This window comes from Leiobunum rupestre, chromosome 2 (assembly GCF_980474605.1).
Source record: "Leiobunum rupestre chromosome 2, qqLeiRupe1.1.hap1, whole genome shotgun sequence".
In the NCBI taxonomy this organism is placed as follows: Eukaryota; Metazoa; Arthropoda; class Arachnida; order Opiliones; family Sclerosomatidae; genus Leiobunum; species Leiobunum rupestre.
Window position 1 is genome coordinate 62,727,380 of NC_143385.1, and position 18,057 is coordinate 62,745,436.

The 18,057-nt window shown below is 37.4% G+C and overlaps 3 protein-coding genes across 3 annotated transcripts in view; 1 reads left to right on the forward strand and 2 right to left on the reverse strand.

The window, feature by feature from the left end:
- Positions 1-9,403: 9,403 nt before the first annotated feature.
- On the reverse strand, positions 9,404-11,276 carry ND-23 (NADH dehydrogenase (ubiquinone) 23 kDa subunit). Its single transcript, XM_090165001.1, has 5 exons — positions 11,215-11,276; positions 10,938-11,003; positions 10,611-10,873; positions 10,203-10,331; positions 9,404-9,639 (listed from the first exon to the last, which is right to left on the reverse strand). The coding sequence occupies exons 1-5, from the start codon at positions 11,243-11,245 to the stop codon at positions 9,508-9,510; spliced, it is 621 nt and encodes a 206-aa protein (XP_090021127.1). The 5' UTR covers positions 11,246-11,276; the 3' UTR covers positions 9,404-9,507.
- A 4,082-nt stretch (positions 11,277-15,358) lies between these two features.
- LOC149958679 (dCTP pyrophosphatase 1-like) lies at positions 15,359-16,148 on the forward strand. Its single transcript, XM_090166032.1, has 4 exons — positions 15,359-15,586; positions 15,652-15,762; positions 15,833-15,867; positions 15,936-16,148. The coding sequence occupies exons 1-4, from the start codon at positions 15,516-15,518 to the stop codon at positions 16,121-16,123; spliced, it is 405 nt and encodes a 134-aa protein (XP_090022158.1). The 5' UTR covers positions 15,359-15,515; the 3' UTR covers positions 16,124-16,148.
- A 3-nt stretch (positions 16,149-16,151) lies between these two features.
- Sarm (sterile alpha and armadillo motif) overlaps positions 16,152-18,057 on the reverse strand; it is an 85,068-nt gene continuing 83,162 nt past the window's right edge. The window contains exon 9 of the mRNA XM_090166030.1: positions 16,152-17,999. Within this exon, the coding sequence (XP_090022156.1) occupies positions 17,699-17,999 (301 nt within the window). The 3' untranslated portion in view covers positions 16,152-17,698. The remainder of the gene's footprint in view (positions 18,000-18,057) is intronic.

Sequence of the window (18,057 nt, forward strand, 5' to 3'; positions counted from 1 at the left end):
AACAATTAACGAGAGACAAGCTAGAGAGCCCGCGAAACCTTCCGCCCGACGCAGCCTTCAACAATGACAAAACACCTGGCAGCCCTGCTTTACGCGTGTCATCGCACCCCCTCCTCTCTTCATACACGCCTTTGCCAATTCGTCACGCCCTCGTTTACCACTTTATACCGAGGCCTAACTTATGTAATTGTCACACTTGTAAATTTGAAACGCGAAATCTAACATATTACAGGCTGGTTTTCCTCGCTTGTTTATTAATATTTCGACTAAAATATAAGCCTTGCGAGTTTATTGTTTTTACAACTCAACAAATGTTCGTCGAGTTGGCCGTGTTTCTGTAAACTACTTCCGCTTGTAAGCGTGACGTAAATGTCGTAACAGACAGTTTTCATTTTGTTTAAAAAAGCAATTTACCGTATTTACGTACATGAACAAAACTAAATTATTAACGTAAGAAAATTAGAAATGTAGAAAAGAATGTGGGGTGACGGAGTGGTGTACCCTTTCGCCTCGCAGCAAGAGGAGCCGGGTTCGATCTCGGCTTGTGGCACTGGGTGCAGTGGCGTCTTAAGAAGGCTGGGTCCCCGGCGGCAGTGTTTTGTGACACCCCCCAGGACCATGCAGACGTTTTCACGGGTCCGTCTTCTTCAAGTTTAATCGTTCTGATTTGCACCCCCCCCCCTCGAGCTTCTCTGATGGCACCCCCTGCTACCCTGGTACCCGGGGGAGGACCGCCCCCCCCTTAGGCCGCCACTGACTGGGTGAAACAACTCCTTCTCGTTAATAGACGTTCATATTCCCTTTAATGGCCTAAATCGATACTTTTCTAGAAATATATGTTATAAGCTTCTGGTAGTACCGTAGATAAAGCTTTGCCAATTAACAGTGTTACAACGACAATTCTTTAATTAGATTTAATTAATTTTTAAACTTACAAGTTTAAGTAAAAAGTACGTAAATTGCAAGGTCGTTCTGATAAACATTTTGCCGAAACGAATGTAGACTTTTACAAAGATTTTTTTATTAACTGGTTCTTGGGACCCGTAGCCCCTAAAATCGTAAATTACCAAGCAATTCTTTTTGACCAGTCAGAACCATAGTAGTTTTGTAAAAATCGGTCCCAGGAACCACTGTTTTATAAGTAAATGTTCCCAGGAACCACTGAACAGTGTTTTATAAGTAAACTGGTCCCAGGGACCACAGACTACTTTTTTAAATAAATTAACTGGTCAGGATCGGTCACCAGTGTTTAATAAGTAAACTGGTCCCAGGTACCACAGACTATTTTTTTAAATAAATTAACTGGTCGGGATCTGTGACCAGTGTTTAATAAGTAAACTGGTCAGGATCGGTGAAAAGTTTTTTTTATAAGAAAACTGGTTAAAGGGACCACAGAATGGCACAGACTAGTTTTTTTTAAATAAATTAACTGATCAGGATTGGTGAAAAGTGTTTCATAAGTAAACTGGTCCCAGGGACCACAGACTATTTTTTTTAAATAAATTAACTGGTCAGGATCGGTCACCAGTGTTTAATAAGTAAACTGGTCCCAGGGACCACAGACTATTTTTTTAAATAAATTAACTGGTCAGGATCGGTGATCAGTGTTTAATAAGTAAACTGGTCCCAGGGACCACAGACTAGTTTTTTAAATAAATTAACTGGTCAGGATCGGTGAAGTGTTTTATAAGCGAACTGGTCCCGTGACCAGATTCAAAATAAATAAACTGGTCAAACGAAGTAAGTGCTTTTTGACCAGCGAGCAATCTCTTTTCTTAGTCCGGTTACGGGCATAGAAATCTCATAGGTAACTAGAATGCTGCCGCCTACGGCCGAGCTTGACGCCAGTTCGCCTTGATCCTTCAGCCAATGAGAGGCCGTAGTGGTTCCACCAAGGAGTATAATAATCCTACTTGGTTCGGCGCAAGGTTCCGCGTATCTATAGCGGGAGCTAGGTGAGGTCATTCTCTCTGGTGACATTAAATTCTTGGCAGAACCACTCTTTGAGCTCTGATTGGCTGAGATCTGGCTATCGTCTGCCATGGCGTTTGGTCCATTTGCCAGTTACACGGCAGCATTCTAGTTACCTATGAGATTTCTATGGTTACGGGAGTACGAAATGTTACATATGAGGCCTTTTTATTTAAACGAAGTATTGAAAATCAAATTAAACATGGCGGACTATATCCAATAACGATAAATATAAATAAACCAAAAATAAAATTTAAATCTTTTCCAAAAAAAAACCCAACCCCCTTTTCAATTATTTATAAGCTTTTGAATTATAGTTGGAGAAGCGCTTGGAATGAAAAACGTATACATACTTTTAGCCTTATATTACCAAAACAAAGCTATCAATTTGTTCCGCAGTTGTTAAGAAAATACTTTATCTTCAATCTTTTACAACCCGAAAATAATATATATATATATATATATATATATATATATATATATATATATATATATATATATATATAAAAGTTCCTAAACTTGTCAAGAATACAGCGAGGCTTAAGAATTCCAAAATCGATTTTTCAGGGGAAATCGTTATTTTAAAAAAACAGGATGGGGGGAAGGAACATACTTCTACAGTTACTTATTTTGTTAGCCCAAATTTTACGGCATTTCTAGCGATTACTAACCCTAAGCCTCGAGACGAAAATCTGATTTTTATATTTTGAAAACCGCGTGTCTAACGACATCAAGAATGTTTGTTATGAAAATAAAGCGTCCTTGTTTCCACTACTTCGTTTTCCCTTTTTTTCTTTCATTTCTCTTGTTAAGCCTTGGTCTGTAAAACGCGTATAATCTAATTTTACGTAAATTAATGTTATTCGAAAGATAAGTACGTACGTTTTCGGTATATGATTACGTTGTAATTTTTGCGTCTTCTTTATGCTTGGTTTTCATGGTTCCAAAACTTAATCATATTGCCCTACAAAAAGGCGGTTTTGAAAGCTTTGTAAGAGGACAGTGGTGTAGCAGACGCTATTTCAACAGAGTTGCAATGCATTTATCGTTTTAAATTTATTTTTCACCTTAGAAATGGATGGCAAACCGGTATTCGAGAAAACACGGTTACCATCATAGATATAAGAAATGTATATGAAGGTCTAGATAAATTTCGGGGCGTCTAAGCCTAACATAAAATACGGAATTGACACCTAGCAGACACCGAGGAAGGCACGTGACCAAGAGCGCGAGCTCTCTTACCATTTTAGTACTAAGTGCTGGACCTTTCCGCAAGGCGTAGTCTTTAGACACCATCTGTTGGTGACTTTTAGTATAATTTTTAAGCAGGAGACAATGGCTCTCGCGACGATAGCACGAGCTTTCTTACCGATAGATAGCGTCTTATAAGGATAGCCTGCAGAAATTACACGTTTCCTATATCTATGGTTACCATACACGTGAAATAAATTAGAACGAAAAATGCATGGCAAACCTGTTAAAATGTCGTCTACTTCACCGTTCATTATCCACTTGCAATCTTCCAAAAACCACCGCTAGGGGTAGTAGGAATAAAGATAATTTACCATATTCGTAGCTTGCTCGTAGCGTTTTATGCATACGTTGTAGCGAAGCCCCGCTTTGAAACGGTCGCCATGACATTATTTTACGTCACAGATCACGAGGCGAAACGCCACACGAGACAACAACAGTTGAAAGATTAAATCATGATGTCATCTGCTATTTCCTCTAATGCATGTTGGAACATAAGGTTTATAAAAAGGTAAATATGAATACGATAGGTAATTATCATTTTCGGTTTAATATTGCCACGTAGCTATGAACGCGAGAGGCTGCTAGATTTTCGTCTGCTAAGCAGAAATCCAGCACTTTATGAGCTTCTCGCGGTGAGAATGAATGAAAAGTAATAAGGCTTATTGTAACGTTTTCCACAAGGGAGACGGGGATATGACCAGTGGTTCGAATTCAGTTACAACTTAACAACGCGAAATAATCACGTGACCGCCATGGTCAACAAAAAAAATCGATCAGTGACATACTTATATCTTTATTTTACGTATGATATTATTTACATACCAATTTAAAATATATGAATTGTATGCAAATTATAAGGAACTAAATAAACTTACACGCAAAGCACTAAAGTCTAACGTTGGTTGCAAGAGTTAAACACAAATCCATCCTATCAAGGTATTTGTCTCTACAAAATACGGATCCTTGACGCAAAATTAATGATTTCAGAGCAGGGTTGCCATACATTTCCGTATTCGAACGTTTAACTAGTCAAAAAATCTGAATTATTAAAATGGCCGTTAACAACGATGCAAGCTCTAGAAAGCGTAACTTTGAGTATTACTATTTAGACAAAGCAGTTGTTATAAATCTCATCAAAATTTAATTACCTCAAAGATTTATTAATAAGTTACCAACGGCATTAAGTAGGTGTTTGGAACTAACGGAACTTCACTTATGTCCGTTGATGAATAATGAAAAGGTATAATTCCATATGGCGACATCTAACGGGCTGTATATATAAGTCCCGTATCAAATGGACTTTACGAAAATAAACTTTTAAAATCCCCTTACTCTTAAATAAAAACATCTTTCAAATCACCATGACAACATATAAGGACTAACCAATCGCGAAAGGTTTTCGCTATAGATTTAAACATAAGCCAAGATCGACAATAAAGGCATCAGAGAAAACGTTACTTTTGGAAACGGGGTTGAAAATAGGCAATAAACCTAAACAGTAGTGATTCTTGCACACAAAAATGCCAATCCCTCTCGACAAAAGAAAAAGTAAAAACTTTCAACGAAACGCGACATTACAAAGCAATTTTCTTTTCTTTATTTTCGCCTAGAGGCAACGTTCAACACGCGTTGCCCGAGGCTTAAAGAGCGCAAAGGTTTTCGGAGTAGCAGAACGCGCGGTGGCTAAAGCTAGACAAAAAAAAAGTAGAAAGGGGGGCTGAAAATAAGTATGGCAGCTCCGTCGGTGTGTCGGTGGTGCTGAGGAGAGCAACTTTGTGAGGCCGAAAGGGAGGCGCAGTCTGTCAGTCGAAGTTGCTCTTGATAAAGTATGGCGGCTTTTTTGATTTATTGGTATTTTAAAGACAGCTTTTTCACCGTGACTGTCCCGTCCAAAATACATCTCCCGCTCATACCCATTAACGTTCAGATATTTTCATTCAAGGCGGGTCCTCCTTTTTTTTGTTTTATTGGTTCTAGCTAAATCGGACGCTTTAGCCCTTTACCAAAATTAAAGCGCCTTTGCTCGGTAGTGTTTTTTTAATTTTCTTAATTTATGGGAGGTTTGTAGATAAGGTGTTAATCAAGCTTGGGTTGTATTATAAATCAGTTTTTTTTTTTAAATTGGCGGTCATAATTTATGCCTGTTGTAATTTAGTTTCAAAATTATGGGCCTAATAGACCAGCTCAAAACTATATTAAAATGTTAGTAGGGTTGTAGAAATTTACTTCGGCATTAAAATCAATGACCTAGGACATGTGCAGGTTTTTTTTCGTGGGCGACTCAAATTACTCCATAGAGTAGTGTCACTCCGTAGTGTTGGTTATGGCCGTCATTTGGCACGTGAGACTGAAGCTCCTCTTTTCTTAATGACACCTAGCGGCGGGTGTTAGAATCACACGAAGGGACAATGTAAAAGCAGAAGCCTTTTTAAATAGAGGAAAAACATGGCGGTCATGCTCTGTTAATTTCACGTAATTCTCGACCGAAATGGATCTAGGTGGCGCAACGGCGCTTAACTCACCGAGGTAGTGCCCACGTGTATTTAATAGCTACCTATCTTAGTTCATCAACAATTAATAGAGGGCGTAGCGATAGCTTTCGGTCGCGAATATAGAGTTTTAGCAACTGACGAAAACACCAGATTGGACGTCGGGAACTCTGGATTTCAGCATTTGAAAAATGCGATTATTTCAAGTTACAGAAAAAGATTTGATTGAAAAGGTAAGTGAAAATACGTCTTGTAACATAATTTAGAACATTTAAAAAAGCTTAATATATGAATTTTGTTATAATTTTAGACTGTCTTGTGTTGCCTCCATGGTAACAGATTTAGGCATTTTTTATAATTTTCATAATAGCAGATGCTAGATCATAATTAAGAGCTTCCTCGAAAGAGCGTGTTGCTGCAGCGCCACCTAGACTCGTTTCGGTCTCGAAATAAATATGATTATAATTTTAACAGCTGGGTTAAATTTTCATGCTCTTCCATAGGGGTTAATAATAAGAAAATAACATTTGTATGATATGCCGCTATATTTTACATCGCCAGACATTAAAAAGTGAAAAAGGTTTTTTATCACAAAATTTGCTCAGTACTTTCACGCGGAGTCCTTAAAATTGTTGGGGTCTTGCGTAAAGAACGCGTTGGAGGTTAAATTGCACTTTGAAACGGTGAACTTTTACAAAACGAAATCCCGGGTCACAGATGTAATTTTAATAATAATCAGCTAGGCTAATACCAGGGGGTAGAAACGTACGCGAAATGCGTTGTCTCCGAGGGGCTAACCACTCTTAGAAAATCTGTACACCGGATTACGCTTAGATTACCACTGCCAAAGGCAGAGACTTCAAAGATTACGTGTAGTCCAATTAGTACAGTCAAAGGTACGGCTCTGTACACCGACTACGCGGAGTGATCAGCCCCTCGGTTGTCTCAATCATGCGATTCCCTAGTGGGAGAGGTGGGGGTGGAAGTTTAGTCTGAAAAGTTTCAGTGGGTTCGTCTGCTTCGGTATCTGGACCAAGTTCGGGCCTCGGGCTAAAAATGGATCGATGTAGTCATAAATTGTTTTTTTTTTTAAATATAATTTCAGGGGTAAACTTTAAAAAACGCTTCAAAATTAATATCTTTGCCCAATGAAGAGATTGAATCTCCTGATTTACCTTTTGTAAAAATAAGTTTTAAATGCTTAATTTCAAATGTTTTCTATATTTTTATTCTTTTCAAACAGCTTTGCTTAGAAAAAAATTAAGGCAAATCCAATAAAAATGATAACAAATGAAGCATTAAATTACTTGTCCATATTTACAATTGAATAAACTTCGCTACAATTTCAATTTAACCCAACTTATGATTAAAGATGATTTGTGATAGTTCTTACAACTCTTGAATTGGCAAGATTTTCCCATATTTAATTTACACCTTGGTAAAATAAAATAAACCTTAGTTTAATATTATATCTGGTTAAGGTAACTTAAAACAAATACCTTTGAAATCCAATCAGTAAAATAAAGAAAATTAACGCTTCAAATCAAACTTGCTCGAACCGTCCCGTTTTTTTTTGTTTAGACTGCCAGCAGCCAGCTGCGACCGCGGGAGATTTAAAACTGAACCGAACTGAATTTTTCAGACTTTTTCCCCCACGCTATTACATTCCCCCCCCCGCAACTAGGGAATCGCATGGTTAGACGGGAGCCCGTAGGGATCTCGCCGCATTTCCAATCTAGGGTACGTAGTCTAGATTATCTTTGCTAATACCCAAGTAATCTAGCGACTTTTAATGCCTTTAATGCAGGTGGACGGGTTACAATGCATAGGAGGGTAGTGTTTGTTGCTCCCAGATGCCACCTAGGAGCAACAAACACAAGGAGAACGCAGCTAGCCTTTAAACACGCTAACGCAGTGTTGTGTAAAAATTTCATTGGACGAACCTTTACGCTGAACGTTTTAGGGGCAGGGGGGAAGACAATTTCAGAATTTCCCCCTTCCGACGGCAGCAGGCGCTAAAGCGTGTAACCAATAAAAACTGTACATAAGAAAATAGACGACTTTTGACGGGTTGCTTTCTCCTTGTGTGGGGTGTTGTGTTTGTTGCTCCTAGCTGCCATGTAGCCAACAGCTCCCTGCCCTAACTATTACCTTAAACCTATCTAGATTTCAATGGCGAACCATAGGGGGCGTAGTGATAGTTTTCGGTCGTGAAGAAATTACGATCAAAATTTAAATTAATAAGATTGATTTTAACCCTGTTAAAATATCGTCCGCTTACCCAATTCTAGTTATCAGTCTCCAAAATTCAGCACTTGCGTTTCGACTTCTATGGCGTGAACTTGTATCTCAAATATCTCAGGTTGCAATTAGATTTTAAAAAATTCGGTCCTTTGCGCAATAAAGCTACGTTCACCCGAAGCGGGATTAATATGTCTTTAATGTTTTCAATTAACGCGTTCAGTTAGCATATAGCCACCTAGCGGCCAACAAGAGAAGCTTACTTAGTTTTCTATATTTGTTTCTGTTAATCGAACGCTTGTGTTTTAAAATGACAAATTATACGATTAGCAGACAAAAATCCGACCTAAAAACTTATAGCATTGGCCCGAGGGGTCGGACACTTGCCATTATTTTGTACGGGATTTCGTAGAGATTTTGGCGATTTTAACATTACATTTTGAAGTGATTTTGGGATTTCAATGTTAATTTACCATAGAGAGAGTTAAAAGATTTTGCGATTCTAGACCAAGTGTACGGGATTTTGGTAAATGTCCGACCCCTCGCATTGGCCGCTACGTGGCTCTATGAAAACTGAAAAGGCTAATGGAGTAGCTAGCTCGCTTCAATAAAGACCCTTTCGGACCCACTAAATCTACGGCTTTATTCGAGCTCTTGCAAAAGTAGGCCTAGCGTAGTCTAAATCTTGATAGACTAATCAGGGCTTTAAGTAGCTTCTGGCCTCGGATGTATATTGAAACAGAAGGGCTCTTAAAAGGTCAATTAACGTGTTAAAATAATTCAAATCGAAATGTATTAATCTCAAGAGGCAAACGAAACATCTTGTACGGTTAATAGCAGCCAGGCCCCTTCCTGCGCCCCCCCGAGCGTCGGGATGTCTACGAAAGAGGTCGCTTACTCTCCAAACGGTTCGGGGAGGGGGCAGAACATAAAAATTCGACAAACGGAAGTTAGGGAAAAATAGAAACAGCTGATTTTTTGGTTCCATGCTATCGAAAATTGTTTTATCTTGTTCATAAGACAAGAGTTATCTGCTCTCGATGAATTACCACTTAAACGGTGATAAGATCGGTGACATTTTGACGAAAAGATAAGATAAACGACCTCTAGTGGTGGGCGGCAGCACGAAACGTAAATACTCGTTTTACGACGCCTAATTGATACAATCGCTTTCAATTAAACCAAACAAAATAAAACGCGGATTTCGTTACGGGCTTAAGCGACTAAACCACCAAAGAGAGGGAATTGTTATTAAACACAAACGTAATTAAGCGGTAATTATGGGCCTTGGCGTTCCGAAAATTTCCAACTTTCCAAGGACGTCGATAATGGATTAATAAAAAAAATCGTTCGGGTGGCGCCATCTTTAGCGCTTTTGCCGAACTTCATAAATAAAATGATCATTTAGCGACGGTAGTGACATCAAGCGATTGAGACGAAAATTAAAATGAGTTTTTATCGTTGTTTAATTTTTAATTTAATATTGCGTAATCTAACCAGTTACACAATATACTATTATATTTACATTTTCTTCTTAGTATTGCCACAAAATTTATCGATATAAGTGATCCGCTTGAAGGTTAGCGGCTATTTCAACTTCCCACTTGTCTCCGTTGTTGAGAAGTTTTTCTTTATTGTAAAGCAACTCTTCGTGAGTTTCCGTAGAAAACTCGAAATTAGGGCCCTAAAAATTAAATTTTCATTAAGTCGAATTTCAATAGTTAAACATTACATAACAAGGCAGGTGCATAAGGACTCAAAGGATGGAAACCCTGAATTTTCTTAAGAGTCAAAAACCAAACACATTCTGGCAACAAAAATTAGTAAAGTGCGAACAACTACGAAGTTACGTAATAAAAACAGATTTATTCGCCGATGACTAGTTTCGCATCATCAGGTCTTAAAATACTGGTAATTGCAGATAATGATGTTTGTTGATAGTCTATTTACGTTGTTTATTTCACTTGGAAAATTTTTGTGTAGTTTTTAAGCCATATTTAGAAATATTAAAATAGTGCGTAAAGAAAAATAGAAAATAAATTGGTAGTAAACTAGTAATCTAAAACTATTTAGTAGAAACCTGAATTTTTCCAACAAAATTCTGTTAAACTAAGAGTATCAGCGACAACAATAATTTCAACGAATGAGATCAGATACAAATAAAATCGTCAAAACGAAGTGTAAATTTAAAGAAATTACCGCGGAAATGTTTTAAAATAAAATAATAATAAAGCCAAAACAACGTACTTCTACAATGGCATCAACTGGACAAGCCTCTTGACAAAATCCGCAATAAATACATTTTGTCATGTCAATATCATATCGTGTGGTTCTACGACTTCCATCAGCTCTTTCTTCCGCCTCTATTGTAATTGCCTGGAAAATATATAACCATATTATAGTACTGAAATTGAAATTGTGACTGTGTAAAGACAGGTGCACTTCTTTCATAGCTGGATTTTGATTCTGAATTAAATCGCTAAAAATGCCCCTTACAATTAAGTTTAGGTCTGTTGATATCATATAATAGCATGTATCGTAATCTGTTATTTAAACGCTATAGGGTAGAGCCTACGTCATGAAAAACAAAACTGTGTTGATGTAGTATTTAATAGAAACAGGTGGACCCTGCTTCTGCAGTTGTTTAGTTAATACCTGTGCTGGGCAAACAGCTTCACACAGTTTGCAAGCAATGCAACGCTCTTCTCCAGAAGGGTACCTCCTAAGAGCGTGTTCTCCTCTAAATCGGGGACTCAGAGGCCCTTTCTCAAACGGGTAGTTAATTGTAGCTGGTTCTTTAAATATATGAGCAAATGCTACACCCATTCCAGTTAATAATTCCGTAGCAAAGATAACTCGAGCTGCCTTATCAGTCATGGATTTCGTATCCATGGATTCTTCGGGTAGAGATACTTGTTCTAAATTAAATTTGAATCAGTTAAGATGTTTTAGTTGAGTCAAAAAAAAATTTCTTGCGCTTACTGTAGCATTGTCTTAAACAGGACACCGAAAACGGCCGGACTCCGGTACTGTATAACTTGAGTAATCCTGAAATAAACGTTAAAAAAGGCAAGGTCAAAAATGTTTAGACGCCAAGGCCTAAACACTACAAAACCCTATTTTATCTAAATGATATTATGTGAAAACGCGAAACGCGGTTATTTGATTTAACTGTTATAATTCAATCATCTAAAAACATGTAGGTGAGGATAATAATATAGGAAATTAGTAAAGTTACAAAGATTGAATATAAACAAACCTCTTGACGGTATGATTCTAAGCGTCGCCATTTTCTTTCTTGGGAAATAACCATTGAATTGGGAATAGTACCGCTATTATGACAATTTCAATCTGCCTTCCGCGAATCAATTTTTTTTTGATAACTCTATCATTTGTTGGTGGCGCCATCTGCTGTTAGCGGTGGGAACTATGTCCTATACAATTGAATTAATAATACTAATGTACTTTGAAAGTGAGAGATGGCGCCACCCATAAAATGATATAGTTGCACCGACACAAAATTTCAGAATTTGTTTCATGAAACCACGACTCCCGAACGCGCCTATGTCATTCTAGCGGTACTATTCCCAATTCATTGAACTTCAATGGAAATAACCAATAATAATAAATACGTGTCCCGCGAATCCCAGATTTGTTTGGATCTCCATTTATTCTACCTCATTGGAAATAACCATTGAGTTGGGAATAAATAGAGGTACAATTGAATCTGATACCCGCGGGACAAAAATTTAGTTTCAAATCTGAAACGTTATCACTCGACGATGTTACCATCTATCTCTAGCGGTGAGAATCTTTACAGCCTGAAAGCAAAATCCACGTATATCATTCTAATTTGTGTATTTAGTTACGTAGATTTTACTTTCAGGCGACGTTGTTTCGCGAGAAATTGAAAATTTTATCCAAAAATTAGGCTTAGCAAACTAAACGCGTCTCAAAGTTACAGTGATTAATTAGACAAAGTAAATTAATGTAAAAAGATTATTTTTCAACGAGCTATTTTAATTGTTTTAGTTAAAGGTTGTGTTAATACCGGTAGAAACAAAAATGTTCAATGCGTAAGTGTATAACAAGAAATAGAAGGTATTTATCTGAAGCGATGATTTAATATTTAGATTCCCAGTTAAAAGACCGACTTGAGTGAAACAAACCGGCTTGAGGCTATACACTCTTTTTAGAAACGTTTACTGAGTGCCGCCATTATCGTACAGACAAACAACGAGCAAGCCCTCTACCACAGAAATTCCATCCCCCCCAAAACCGGTTTTTTCATCACCCTCCCCATAGACTGTAAGGTAATGGCGGTCGATTGGGACAAGAATTCTATATTTTTAGAAGGATCACTTCCTATCCTTCGAAAAATATAGAATCCTTGATTGGGAAGACGTGTTTAAGAGTCTATAAGCATGATTCTATAGAATCCTTGCTATAAGGCAACTTGATTCGACACCTGGTACACAGCAGGAAGACGCATTTTGGGGGGTTAATTTTGATCAGTCTGTTTATCGTGAAAACGCGAAAATAAGAGTACTCCCAGGTAAAATGCAGTGCCAACTTTGCAATTTTATTTATTTCATGAATAATGTTAAGACGTTCCCGGGTTGGGTACAAACGTACCAAAAAGATACAACATACTGAAAGAAAAATAATGTTGATACATGAAAATTGCAACAAAAAATGCAAAGTCGATTTTTAAATAGAGCAAAGGAATACACGGATACAATTAAAATATAAACCAAATTACCAAACCTGGGCATTAACAAGTAGCCATCCCAGTAGACTGAATATTAAGAAATTTAAGCGGGCTGGGGCTTGAAGTTTATTAAGTTTAGTGGTACGTTTTGGATACCGATTTTGGGCTTTTTGGAGTTGAAGTTTATCAGATTCTAAGCGCAAGCTTCAAAAAAAGGAACAGTTACTGTAGTCAAAGAGAAGAATTATTTATTTGTAAAAAGTAAAGGAACTAAAATTTGATATTGAAATTTTATTAAAGTAATTTTAGAAGAGTTCGGTGATAAATTCTTTCATTATTATTCTGGCTCTTTTTTGAAATTTTAATTTCAAAATATTGACTTAATAATTTTGAGAGATCGGAAATACAGGTTATGGCGCCAATTTCCAGATCCAATTATGGACTAATTAACAACTTGAGAGGAGAAATTGTATACATAAATATGGCCTTCATTATTAATATTTGCCATATTTTGAAACTTGTACGCAATTTTTGGGAACGATGATCGAGGGGTAAGACAGTATCAGATAATCTGTACACCGAGTTCGTGCATTTAGCACTGTTAAAGGTACATATTTTCAAGAGTTCGCAAGTTCCATTTAGCACTGTCAAAGGTACGGCAGTGTACACCGAGTTCGCAGAGTGTCTTACCCCCCCCCCCCCCCCGACGATGATGGCCGTTAAACGTTATTTTGAGTTTTTCCCCAGTAATTTAAATATCTAAATACAAACCCGTGCAAAAAAGTATATAAGCAGACGATATTTGCAAAAATAGTTTTTGGAAAAGATAGCAGGCGCCACCGTCGAATGATGAAGATTACAGTCAAGGAGGAATTTGTCCCGCGAAACCCCGATTTCTGAAGCCGTAATTGTATCTCTAGTTATATATTCCCAACTCAATGGAAATAACTTAATTTAAAAATATACCGACCGAAACGAGTCTAGATGGCGTAACGGCGCTAGCTTCTCCGAGGTTGCGCCTATGATCTAGCATCTGCTACAGTCAAATTAAAAAGTCATAAGAACGTTTTTTTTTTAAAAATATAAGGAAAAAATTTAAAAAATTAATTTAAATGGAAGCAGGGGCGTGCCAACCACGGGGCAGCGGGGGTGATTTACCTCCGCTTTTAATTCACCGTGGGGGCGCTGCCCCCGCTACTTTTTTCAGTGTAGATTTTCGGCAGAGATGTATTTCCCTCAGTATACTTACTTTCCACTGACGGGCTCTTACGGTGTCGCAACCACGCCCGGACTCGTCATAACGGTGATCGCCGAGGGCCCCCGGGTTCAAGGGGGCACTAAATTGTTTAAAATAAATTTTAATAATAAATAGATTTTTATTCCATACCCCCACACCACCCGGTAATGGGGCCCCATTTCAGTCTCTAGCCGAGGGCCCTCAAAGGAGCCAGTCCGGGCCTGGTCGCAACACCTTTGGTTTTTGTTTATTATACCTCGGCATTTTTCGGACGCAGCCTATTTAACAAGGTTGTGCTTATAATATTGCTTTGTCCCGCTCTCGTAAAAACGTTGGCACGCCCCTGAACGCAAATATTATCATTTTTTAAGTCATATTCATAGATATAGGAAACGTATATAAAGGTCTAGATAAAATATTTCAAAGGGAGTGAATACGGAGGTGACAGCCTGCAGAAACACGTAATTTCTGCAGGCTATTCTTATAAGACGCTATCTATCTGTAAGAAAGCTCGTGCTATCGTCGCGAGAGCCATTGTCTCCAGCTTAAAAATTATACTAAAAGTCACCAACAGATGGTGTCTAAAGACTACGGCCTTTCGGAAAGGTCAAGCACTTAGTACTAAAACATAGAGATAGAAAAGAAATAGAGGCACTATTGTATCTGGTGAAGTTGACTGTGAGTGCCGACCCCCTTTTCGCCAATGTAGGGAGCCATGAGATGGGCAGATTACGTGGCGCCATCGACGCGCGGTGAAATGAAATACATTATTCCTTTTGGAAAATCAACTGTCATGTAAACAAAGGAAGGATAGACGGCGTTGCAAATTCTGCCCATCTCCACTATCATACATGCGTGGGGGGGAGATAATTTTCCCGGTCAAAAACAGGGGTGCCTTAACGCGGTAATCTTCCCTCTATTTCTTTTCTATCTCTACGTACTAAAATGCTAAGAGAGCTCGCGCTCTTGGTCACGTGCCTTCCTCGGTGTCTGCTAGGTGTCAATTCCGTATTTTATGTTAGGCTTAGACGCCCCGAAATTTATCTAGACCTTCATATACATTTCTTATATCTATGGTCATATTTAAGAATAATGATGAAAAAAATAATAGCGTCTGCTTTAGCCGCTAGCTATCTAGCTTTCAATGGCGAACCAAAGGGAGCGTAGCGATAGCTTTCGGTCGCGAAAAAGTAAACATTTTGTGTTACCAATTTTCTCTTAAATATCACGGTAAAATATGACAAGAATTTTTTGCCTCGAAATAACTCTTTATTTAATCAAACAAATAAGAGCGCGCTTCATAGTAGGGACTCGCGATCCTTGAAATCAATCTTTTATTTACCTCTACGCTAAACCATAAAAATGAACTTACAATAACCTTGTATTAATAATAGTGTAACACTTATTAATCCAAGTAGTAACCCTTACGGTATCAGAGAGAAAACCCTATCATCGAGCTTCCAATTTCCTCCGCTAGAGAGTACAAACGTTCAATTGGCAGCTGTGTCAATTTGGCGGGAAAAAGTACCATTTCCTATCACGCGTTCATTCCGAGCAAGACCTCTAAATTTCGTAAGTACACTGATAAAATAATATCGCGCATTTGAAGATTATGGCAGAAAGCGAGGAGACTGCGTGTTCTAAAATGGGTGAATTTAGTGATAAACCAACGTTGGAAGAATTGTAAAGTTCACTACTAAAACTATTGTAAAAATAAAACCAAGGCTTAGAATTTTCAATCTTTGTAGACGCAAAAAGATGGCAAAATTTTGTTCAGACAGACAATGGGACAAGTATCACACGCCTAGAAACCTACTTTTGGCCCTAACTGGGGAAGTAGGAGAGGTGGCCGAAATATTGTAAGTAAATATTTCAAAATGTAATCTGAAGTACTTAATACGTTTGGCTATTTACATTCTTCAACTACAGTCAATGGAAAAGCGACGCCGAGATAGAGGAAAAAGGTAGTATGTAGTATAAAGTTGCTATTTGAGCTATTTTACCTAATAAACGCCTATTATGTATAACATAGGATGGACACCAGAGGAAAAAGGAAATATAGAAGAAGAATTAAGTGATGTATTACTCTATTTAATCCGATTGGCTGAGAAATGCAATGTAGACTTACCTACAGTAGCTTTGCATAAAATGGCTAAAAACGAACAGAAATATCCTGTTGATAAAGTGAAAGGTTCCAATAAAAAATATACAGAATATTAATAAAATGTGAGTAGTTCAATACAAATCATTTTACATTATTTACACTTTAATTCACTTTCCTAAGTATTACAGGGGGCTGAACATAAGCAGTGTTTTTGTGAGATTCAAAAAAGATATAAAATACATTTTGGCACGCTAAAAAATAATCTATACCAGATAGACAATATTGCTAATCTTATTGGTTGGTTAAGGTTTAGTTACCAAGTTATTGCCAAGGCTTAAAATATTAAGCAAAAATTACATTTAAACTAGAAAATGGACGAAAGTTAAGGTGATAATAAATTTTTACCATATTCTTCTCATGGTTATGTTAACCAATTATTATGTTGATTAATTTTATTCAACCATGTGTCACGGTATTTGCTCACAACCAATCAGCTTTATTTGATATGAAATCATAGAAAGCATATCCTAATCGAACACAAAATCAAATGTCTTACAACCACATGAGAAAAAAGTTGAGTCATGCTAACTGATAAGATGGCTGATTTTCTTGAATCAAAATTAATTTTTTTTATAATTTCCGGAATTTATCAACCAGCCAATCACAATACGATTACTTTAACTTGTTTTTTTTAGAACAAACTTATGGTGTCGGCCCAAAGGCCTTAGACACCAAAATTATTTTGACTATCAAATCGCATATTTCCAATCGAACGAAAGCAAAATTAAAAATCTTTATACAGAGAATGAGGCACTTGATTGAAAGGGATACAAACTAATAAAAGTATCGAACTGAAAAGCAGCCAATGAAGGACTTTACGAAAAAAGGGGCGTTGCAATGGGAGGAACTATATCAAGTTGCGGTAAGGGTGCCTGCACCATGCGCAATCCATAAAAATAATCACTCGAAAAAATTAAAAATATAACCAAATGTAAAAAGAAATTTGGTGTTATCTTAAAATATCATCATACATTACTAAATGGTAATTAACCAAAATGGTAACTATTACCTTCAATAACTTGTGGTTTGTGTTATCACAATAGATACAATTTTCTGTTTCTCTTAGAAGGGCTGGGCTAGTTACAATTTCGAATAAAAACAAGTTCTAACTCCAAATGATGGGATTTCTTCTTGAGGTTAGAAATGGTAGTTTTATGTAGAATGGCTAAAAGTTAATTTATTTGAGTTCTATCGAAATAAAGGAGTTTTTTTTCATTAAAATTGTTTTTACTTTTGAATCCATAATTAAAATTTTATAGCCTGATCTCTGTTGGATGGCTGGTTCTAAATAAAGTCAGATTAACTGTTTGGAACTATAACCAAAACCATGTTTAAATAGCCAGGATATTAAAACGCGTTATGGTAATGAATCGTTTCGAACTGTTAAGATCTTGGTAATTAGATTTAAAAAGAAAAGTTCTTTTAACAGTTAATTTTGTGGCATGTTAAAGAATTCATTTGGTCACTAATTCATATTAAAACACGATAAAGTTAATGGGGTCCAAACTTGCTTTTCAACTCGAATAAAACGGTTAAATCCGGATAAAAACTTTAATTTTAAAACCATTTAAAGCTCCAGCCTATCATTAAACAGTTATTTAAAAAAAAACTAAAAATGTTGTGGTAGACTTTTAGTTGGGTGGATACTCTATGATGGGTTTGGAGCAACTGTTATGGTTACTGCTGTTGTTGTTGTTAATGTTCTCTTTGTCGGAGCAAGTACTGCCCTTGGTGCTGTCATTGCTGGCGCTGCGTTGGTATATTGGGGCCCGGCTGAGGGTAGTGCTCGGGGTGCCCGGGGTTCCAGGGCCCCCGCCAAGGCTCCCCATGCCAACGTAACGACCCAAGGGCCCGTCGCTCCTAACGTTCATTTCGCCCCTCATGAAACGTTCCAGTTTGTCGACGCAGGCGTCTTGGTAGTCGTGAATCCATCTGCATCAAACAATTCCAAATTTAAACAAATTATATCACGAAGTAACGATATAAGCCC

Bases quoted from the DNA above. Each gene is read 5' to 3' on its own strand.
- LOC149958679 (XM_090166032.1), top strand. From the start codon at position 15,516: ATGGCAGAAAGCGAGGAGACTGCGTGTTCTAAAATGGGTGAATTTAGT. The intron at 15,587-15,651 runs GTAAAGTTCACT...CAATCTTTGTAG, and splicing joins AAACCAACGTTGGAAGAATT to ACGCAAAAAGATGGCAAAAT. The intron at 15,763-15,832 runs GTAAGTAAATAT...CTTCAACTACAG, and splicing joins GGAGAGGTGGCCGAAATATT to TCAATGGAAAAGCGACGCCG.
- ND-23 (XM_090165001.1), bottom strand. From the start codon at position 11,245: ATGGCGACGCTTAGAATCATACCGTCAAGAG. The intron at 11,004-11,214 runs GTTTGTTTATAT...CGTTTATTTCAG, and splicing joins TAGAATCATACCGTCAAGAG to GATTACTCAAGTTATACAGT. The intron at 10,874-10,937 runs GTAAGCGCAAGA...AATTTAATTTAG, and splicing joins CTGTTTAAGACAATGCTACA to AACAAGTATCTCTACCCGAA.